The 9,050-nt window shown below is 38.2% G+C and overlaps 3 protein-coding genes across 3 annotated transcripts; all 3 read right to left on the reverse strand.

Moving 5' to 3' along the window:
* LOC104746066 (pectinesterase inhibitor 2) lies at positions 2,581 to 3,108 on the reverse strand. Its single transcript, XM_010467450.1, has one exon. It carries the CDS (start codon positions 3,103 to 3,105, stop codon positions 2,581 to 2,583), a length of 525 nt encoding a protein of 174 aa, XP_010465752.1. The 5' UTR covers positions 3,106 to 3,108.
* On the reverse strand, positions 3,449 to 3,976 carry LOC104746065 (pectinesterase inhibitor 2). The gene has a single exon (XM_010467449.1). The coding sequence runs from the start codon at positions 3,971 to 3,973 to the stop codon at positions 3,449 to 3,451; it is 525 nt and encodes a 174-aa protein (XP_010465751.1). The 5' UTR covers positions 3,974 to 3,976.
* On the reverse strand, positions 5,405 to 6,030 carry LOC104746064. The gene has a single exon (XM_010467448.1). The coding sequence runs from the start codon at positions 6,023 to 6,025 to the stop codon at positions 5,429 to 5,431; it is 597 nt and encodes a 198-aa protein (XP_010465750.1). The 5' UTR covers positions 6,026 to 6,030; the 3' UTR covers positions 5,405 to 5,428.

Consider the following 9,050-nt stretch of genomic DNA (forward strand, 5'->3'; position numbering starts at 1 on the left):
GTTGTTTGCAGATGATAGTCTGTTTTTCTGTAAGGCGGATAGGGAAGAATGTTGGGTTATTTTAGATATCCTAGAACAATATGAATCTGCTTCGGGCCAACAAATAAATTTTGCCAAGTCCTCGGTTCAGTTTGACCATAAGATTGATGACACAAAGAAGTCGGAATTACAGGATGTCCTTGGGATCACAACCTTGGACGGTATGGGGTCATATCTAGGTTTACCTGAAAGCTTGGGTGGGGCAAAAACCAAAGTTTTTTCCTTTGTTCGTGAACGACTTCAAAGTCGAACGAATGGTTGGACGGCAAATTTGCTTTCGAAAGGGGGAAAAGAGGTAATGATTAAATCTGTGGCTACTGCTGTCCCGACTTTTGTGATGTCTTGTTTTAGGATACCAAAAACAGTTACATCCAAACTTACAAGTGCAGTGGCGAATTTTTGGTGGAGCACTAATAGTCAATCAGGGGGCATGCATTGGCTTGCTTGAGAAAAATTATGTGTCAGTAAACAGCTCGGTGGTCTTGGTTTTTGGAATGTGGATGACTTTAATTCGGCCCTGTTGGCTAAACAGCTATGGCGCCTGATAGATGCTCCAAACTCATTGTTTGCCAGGGTTTTTAAAAGTAGGTACTATAGGAATACGCATCCTTTGGATCCTATTAGGTCTTACTCCCCATCGTACGGATGGAGAAGTATATGTTCTGCTCGCTCTCTGGTTAATAAAGGACTTATTAAACGGGTTGGCTCCGGGGACACCATTTCTATATGGTCTGATCCTTAGATGCCAGCTCAATCCCTTAGACCAGCTTTAAGTAGGGGGCCGGTAAAGGACCTCTCTCTTCAAATGAATCATTTAATTGATCGTCAAACGAACACTTGGCGGCTGGACATGCTTCATGAGCATTTTGATCCACTTGATGTGGATTTGATCCAGGCTATACCATTAGGAGGAAATCAAATGGGAGACCCTTTCGGTTGGCATTTCACGAAAACAGGGCGGTATACAGTCAAATTGGGTTATTACACTGCACGACTTGATGTAAATCAGCCTTTCATGGCTCGTGGCTCTGGGCCGGACATAACACCCCTTCTTGCTAGCGTTTGGCGGGTCCGATGCCCTCCAAATGTTCAACATTTTATGTGGCAGGTGTTATCTGGTTGTATTTCGGTCTCGGCTAATCTGGGACGTCGTGGTATTGCATGTGATTTAGGTTGTGTTCGTTGTGGAGCGGAGGAGGAGACAATAAATCATGCAATTTTTGTTTGTCCTCCTGCTCGTCAGGTAAGGGCTTTAGCCCATGTGCCGGTGGGCCCACTTTCCTTTCCGACAGATTCGGTATATGCAAATGTGGATCATTTCTTAGGGCAGCAGAATCCAGGGGCTCATGTTGCAGCTTTTCCTTGGCTTATGTGGTATATTTGGAAAGCCCGGAATGCACGAGTTTTTGAAGATATTGTGGAAAAACCAGAGGATATTGTTAGGGTTGCAGAAGGAGAAGCTACAGGGTGGCAGCAGGCTCAGTTAGAGGATGATGTAGACATCTCTCACCCTATCGCTGTAGTTTTATCGGGTCGGGCGAGTACTACTTCACTCTCACCCTTCTTCTCGGGCTATCGTTGCTTTATAGATGGTTCCTGGAAAGCAGGAGACCAATTTGCAGGTGCTGGATGGTGTTTTACCTCGCTCCAAGTTGTGTCACCGCTGATGGGCGCTAGGAATTTTCGTCGAAGTCTATCACCATTACATGCCGAAGCTGAAGCTTTTCTTTGGGCGATGCGGTGTATGATTAGGCATGATTTCCGAGACGTGGCCTTCTATAGGACTGCTCCGATTTGGTGAAGATGGTGTCTTCTCTTACTGACTGGCCAGCCTTCGCGATGTACCTAGAGGACACAAGATTGATAGGGAAGAATTTACATCTTTTTCTTTTTCTTTAATTTCAAGAAACGCTAATGTTAGTGCGGATTCCTTGGCACGCCAAGCGCGTACCTCTCCACATCATGTTTTGTTTGTAAACAATTTTCCTTCACATTAACTCGTTTGAGTTGATCTTTTGTCGACAAAAAAAAAAAAAAAAATTTTTCCTTAAAAAAATNCTCACCACTGTTCTTTATAGCTGAAGAAGGGTCAACTTTGAAATTTGCCATGTCTTCTTGGCATGTTGTAGGTCNGGATGTGAAATTCTTTAATATCCTTAAAAATATATGAAATTCTTCTTTAATATTCTTTAATTCAAAATGGTATTCAGTCAGCTATTATTCAATTGATAATGAAACTGTTAAAAGAAAGTCTTGTTGAATAAAAATATAATCGCATTGTTCTCATCTTTCCCTATGTTGTTGACTTGATGTGTAAAACGATCATGAGTTTGATTTTCAGATATTTTTCTCTTCTTTGTTATTAGTCTAATACTATAGTTGTCTCTTAATTTCTTCTATCAAAGAAGTGAGGCCTATGCAAATACAAGATGCTAAGAAACCAGGTTTTTAATATTCTGTGTAGATATCAGTGTACGTATTATAACTGTGTAATGTAATCGTCTAAAGAGTATGAAGGGAGATTGAATTCAAGCCCTTTTTTCACATCATGTTCGAGATGACAAGAACAATGCCACAAATGTTCTGAAACTCACCACTGTTCTTTATAGCTGAAGAAGGGTCAACTTTGAAATTTGCCATGTCTTCTTGGCATGTTGTAGGTCCTTCCATAGCTGCTGATACCTTAATGTTCAACCCTGCACCATCCCCTGACGCAAGGCTCTTCTTAGCATCATTGAGACTGCTGATTGCACTCTTATAATGCTGTACGCACGAGGTGTATGCTTTCTTGAAAGTTGGGTTGGTTGCTGTCTTGGCTAGAGATTGGATTCTATTGAAAGCTTCTGATGCACTTGTTTGTGCAGAACCAAAGGTGATTTTTGCAAGTGTTGGAAGATCAGCACCCAATGTCTTCGGGTTGGATTTCATGTAGCTCGAACAGAAGGATTGGTTTTTTGCTTTACCGCAGATTGCTTTTATGTCTGCCACTTGGGCGTTCAAGGAACCAATCATTACAAAAAACATCAGAGAAGACAGAAAAACTCTGTTCATCAGGTATGTTGCCATTTTTGCTTCTTTCTTTCTTATGCTCGTTGGTAGATGGCCTTGCTACGTCTGATGATACATACTTATAGATGCTTGCGATCGATTATTTCCACTAGAACTAATTATAGAATCTCTTGTTCTGATTCATAGTTAGACCACAAGTCCTAATCTAAGAGAGAGAAAAACTTTGCTATTCNTATAGTTGTCTCTTAATTTCTTCTATCAAAGAAGTGAGGCCTATGCAAATACAAGATGCTAAGAAACCAGGTTTTTAATATTCTGTGTAGATATCAGTGTACGTATTATAACTGTGTAATGTAATCGTCTAAAGAGTATGAAGGGAGATTGAATTCAAGCCCTTTTTTCACATCATGTTCGAGATGACAAGAACAATGCCACAAATGTTCTGAAACTCACCACTGTTCTTTATAGCTGAAGAAGGGTCAACTTTGAAATTTGCCATGTCTTCTTGGCATGTTGTAGGTCCTTCCATAGCTGCTGATACCTTAATGTTCAACCCTGCACCATCCCCTGACGCAAGGCTCTTCTTAGCATCATTGAGACTGCTGATTGCACTCTTATAATGCTGTACGCACGAGGTGTATGCTTTCTTGAAAGTTGGATTGGTTGCTGTCTTGGCTAGAGATTGGATTCTATTGAAAGCTTCTGATGCACTTGTTTGTGCAGAACCAAAGGTGATTTTTGCAAGTGTTGGAAGATCAGCACCCAATGTCTTCGGGTTGGATTTCATGTAGCTCGAACAGAAGGATTGGTTTTTTGCTTTACCGCAGATTGCTTTTATGTCTGCCACTTGGGCGTTCAAGGAACCAATCATTACAAAAAACATCAGAGAAGACAGAAAAACTCTGTTCATCAGGTATGTTGCCATTTTTGCTTCTTTCTTTCTTATGCTCGTTGGTAGATGGCCTTGCTACGTCTGATGATACATACTTATAGATGCTTGCGATCGATTATTTCCACTAGAACTAATTATAGAATCTCTTGTTCTGATTCATAGTTAGACCACAAGTCCTAATCTAAGAGAGAGAAAAACTTTGCTATTCTTAGCATTAGTGCAGAGATAGTTATCTGATTTGCATGAAGTAATGAGATGCGTGCTAGAAAGAGAGATGAGAGCATAGAGAAGAGACGACACAAGAGATCTGTTAACGGGTTTCCGATGACCTACATTCCAGGGACCAAGTCCAGAATCATTCACTAGAGTTAGAACACAAAACTCACATTTGCCAATGATATCTAGCACACTTGTGTCTACCACTCTAATCTACATTAACTAAAGGAACCACCACTCTTTGTGTTTTCGGACCAGTGTGAACCTCTACAAAAACCACTGACAGATTCTCTATCTTGCTGGTGGGACAACACCAAACACAACTATGTATGCTTCTCTCAATTTTAGGTCCAAGGTGCTTAATCTTCTTCTTGTTACCACCTCTTCCTTCTATACCTCTTAGAGTTTTCCACAAACCCTAGGTTCCACAAGCTTCTTCCTATTGTCTTTTGGTTACAAGCTTGTTCTCTATTTTTCAACTTGACCCATGCCTTTTGTTCCTGTCGCACCTGACACAAGCATGCTTCTCTCACACAGCCGCTCCACTGTTTGCTGCAACTTGAAACTTTTCCGCTCTGTTTCACTACACAACCTCTTCATGATGCTGCTTTGTTTTCTGCTCTATATTGCCTCAAGTTTACTCAACTGCTAAACATATTTTTATGTTGTATGATGGAGCTGATACCTTCTTCTGCTCTGTTGGGTTTTTCAGGTTTACTTTGCTGCTTATGAAAGACTTGTTCTCATGATCTTAAAACATGATTGGTTGAGCTCTGACTTCTTGGATCTTCTCAATAAGACTCAAGGTTCATCACGCCACTTCATTCCATATGACTTCACATTGACCTGTCTTGGCAGAGCTAGTGTTCTCTGATTCTCTGGCTAAAGAATCATTGCGTCTGTGTTTGTACATGTGTTCAACGTTTACTCGTCGTTTGTAGCTGTCCATGTATATGCATCAGTCTTTTGTTCACAGCTTCTTGATCATATTTTGTTGAGTCTATAAATCAGTAACAACCTCAATACATCTTCATAGTATTCTTCTTACTTTACTTTACTTTCCCGAGTTCTCTTATTTTTGGTGCTAAAAAGGTCTATATTGTAGGATATATTGTAGGACAATTTTAAAAGTTATATGGATATGTATATATGATTGACACAAATTTACACCAGAAGTAACGAGATTTGACAGCCATAGCGAAGATGCAAGACACAGTAATTTAATATGAATTTATTCATTTCCCTTCTTGCAGGTGAAAGTTACACACATAATCACGACCTCAAAACGTCTGAGAAAACTCTACCAATGTTACACATTCTGTTATACACTATATTGCGTTCTGGAACATAAGCCGGCACATTTTTACGTCCAGTAAGAACAGCTTCACACACAGCTATAATAACAAAGGCTTTGGCAGCCGACTGAGATGTTAACAAGTAGTTCTTAGAGCTAACAAACCCTATAGCTTCCGCGTTCAATTTAACGGCTGACTCATAATATGTTATACAAGACCCATACGAGTTTTTGAGCTTCGAATCAGTCGTGGTTCTTGCTAAGCCTTTCATCATCATTAGGTTACTATAGCCCAAATAATACGACCTTCGCATGACCAAATCGAGAAGACCATTCAAGTCGAGGGTCAACGTTTTTGGATCAGTGGTTAGCCAAAAGAAGCAGAAGTTGGTTTCTATTGTCGGTTGTGAACAGAGTTCGTTAAGTAATTCTTTTGTGACTTTGTCACTTGGAGAAAAAGATGAAGACAAAGGAGTGATTGATAAAAGAAGAAGAAGAGGAAGAACGGAAAGTACGCTTCTTTTGAGGCCAGGAGAAGGCATTTTCTTGGATGTGGATATATGTTGGAAGTGCATATATTGCTTAGCTTTTTTGGATGACAAATGTGGTAAAACTGTAGCTCCTATATATATGGCAAGCTTTATCTTTGGTGTGTAAGGCTAATGAATTGTGAACCAAATATGTTTATTCTAGTCAACTGTTGCCTCAAATTAATTTGGGAAGACATTAATAATCTTTCCTTAGAAAATCCACCCTTATTGGATATGAAATCTAAGATATCCTTATAAATCTATGAAATTCTTCTTCAACCAAATTCAAAATGGTATTAAATCCACCATTTTTCAATTGATAATAATGAACCAGTCAAAAAGTATCTAGGTTGTCAGTTCATTTCCATCTTTGAAACAAACAAACAAAAATTCTCATAGAATTTCAAAAAAAAAAAAAAATATATATACCATGAACTTAAGAGCATCTCCAACAAACCCTCAAATTTTGAAGGATTTTAAATCCCAAAAATATCTTAAAACCTCAAATTTTAAGGGGTTATATATTGAACCCTCAATTTTGAGGATGCACTATTGAGGCCCTCAAAATCTTTCAAATATTTCATTTTAGTCCTTATAATTTATATATATTTTACAAATCATTCTATTAAATTGAATTGTTTGAAAGATATTTATATAAATTCAAACACACTAAATTAAAATTGAAATTATTGATATATGAAAGATATACCACTTAAAAACAATTTTTTTTACAACAATAACATTAATCATAATTTTTTTAAGACATACTAATTAATCATATACTAGGTACTATCCTGCGGAAAACCGCGAGAAGAACTTTTTTTTAATGAAAATTTGTAATAGTTTATATTGTTATTATGTTATTTATATAATGGTTTTGTTATTGTGTTATCATATAAAGTTTTGTCTTTATTAATTTTGTTTGATATATATTTTCTTTAATTGTAAGTTTTATATTATATATGAAAGTTCTATCATTAAAAGTTCATAGTTTAAACAACATTTTTCCCATCAAGAAAACGAAATCATCTTATCCATAACGGATTGGTTAACGACGAAGTAAATGAGTGTTAGATGCATTGTTATCACATTTTATGACATGTCCATTTTGGTTTCGTCGATAATATTGATGTTTTAAAAGGATAAATCGTCAACATAACTTTGCTATTCTTTGCTTTTCCTTTTGGATGCGATCATACCAGCACTAATGCACCGGTTCCCATTAGAACTTCGCAGTTAAGCGTGTTTGGGCGAGAGTAGTACTAGGATGGGTGACCTCCCGGGAAGTCCTCGTGTTGCATCCCTCCCTCTTTTTTTTAAGAGATTATTACATGAAAAATGGCGGCGACCGAGGAAAACCCTAGGGTCTCACTTGAGGGTGATGAGGATGCTACCATGGTGGATATCGGTGATAAGGGGAGGCCGCCGGGAGATCCGTCGGATACAAGGACAACATGGGTACAGAAAGTCGTGGGAAGTCAGGGTGGAGGAGCGCCCATACCAGAAGAGGTGCTCGATGATGAGTTTGTGACGGAGAGAGTGCGGCTAGAGTTTCCTGATGGAGTGGATGGTGAACCACAGGTTACGATAGGGGAAGAGGTACTGACGACAATGCATGGGTGATGGAAGAGATGCATGATCGTTAAGGTGTTAGGACGTCATATGTCGCTCCCGGTGCTGACCCGGAAACTAAAGGAGTTGTGGAAGCCGAGTGGTAAGATGTTTGTGATGGATTTACCCTGACAATTTTTCATGATCCGTTTTGAAAAGGAGGAGGAATACCTAGGTGCTCTGACTGGAGGTCCGTGGAAGGTGTTTGGTAGTTACTTGATGGTGCAAGCCTGGTCGCCGGAGTTTGACCCGTTGACGGACGAAATTGTCACGACTCCGGTTTGGGTTCGCTTGGCGAACCTTCTGTTAAGTTTTTATCATAAGGCTATTGATATGCTCAAATTGTAATACCCTAAAGGTACTAACAGCCTTGCAGTTGTAATACCCTAAGGGTCGAATCCACAGAGACTCTAGTTCACACAATAGACTTATTATCTTTTAATTATGCTAAATCAAAATAATAAATTAAAGACAATGCAAAACAGAATTTAAAAGTGTTGTAAATTCAAAGGATCAAAGAGCTAAGCCTAGGGAATTTCTCAGGAATTTATGGGTTATTAAATCAATCAAATAATTAGGGTTCAAGCAATTAAATATCAGATCTAGAACTCTAAACACACTTGTAAAACAAATCAGTTCTCACTGCAAATATTTTCTAAATTTAAAACCAGAAAATCCAAATCTCTTTGCAAAATTCAAGGTTAAAAATCAGCTTTAAGAACAGGTTTAGATAAGTTCACAAATTTATTAATTCAAATCTCTTTGCAAGAAATAAATTTGCTCATCAATGGTTTAATCAGGAAAACAATTATATTCTCATATCAATTTATTTTCCTAAGATAATAATTCTAGGTGATCAATCAAGAACTATTGTGAAGAACAACCAAGGATGAAGATCATAAAAGATTAAGAACCCTAAAAATCTCAGATCTAATAAATCATAAAAACCCTATGAAAAACCCTAAACCTAACAAGCAAATTACTCAGACATGATTAATAAAGCACAAAACATCTCTCTGAATAATAAGCAATTGATATTAAGAAGTAAGGAAGGGAGTTCAAGAATCTTCTCTCTACAGATGAATTCAGATCTATCTCTCCAAAGCTCTCAATATCTCTTCTGGTTGCAGAAAATAAAACTTAGGTCTAAACAATGACCAATAAAATCCTATAAATACTCAAAAACACGTCTTGGGCCTAATGATGCAAATATGAAAGACTTTGGGGCAACTTTGTAAATCTTCAAAACTTGTGGGAAAACTTCCAATTTTGACTTTGGCCTAGCATCGATCGATGCATATCAGTGTGTCGATCGATGCACTCTCTAAATTTCGTCTCCCAACTTCGTAGCTCAGCTTCAATGCTTGATTATGCTCCAAATCTTCATATTTAGCTCCATTAAGCTCCCATCCATGATAATTCCTATAAAGACTCAAAAAGACTCTAAAAACACTAAAAA

Source organism: Camelina sativa, chromosome 15 (genome assembly GCF_000633955.1).
Source record: "Camelina sativa cultivar DH55 chromosome 15, Cs, whole genome shotgun sequence".
NCBI lineage: Eukaryota > Viridiplantae > Streptophyta > Magnoliopsida > Brassicales > Brassicaceae > Camelina > Camelina sativa.

Excerpts from the sequence above, each read along its gene's own strand:
- LOC104746066 (XM_010467450.1), bottom strand. The coding sequence starts at position 3,105 with ATGGCAACATACCTGATGAACAGAGTTTTTCTGTCTTCTCTGATGTTT.
- LOC104746065 (XM_010467449.1), bottom strand. The coding sequence starts at position 3,973 with ATGGCAACATACCTGATGAACAGAGTTTTTCTGTCTTCTCTGATGTTT.
- LOC104746064 (XM_010467448.1), bottom strand. The coding sequence starts at position 6,025 with ATGCACTTCCAACATATATCCACATCCAAGAAAATGCCTTCTCCTGGC.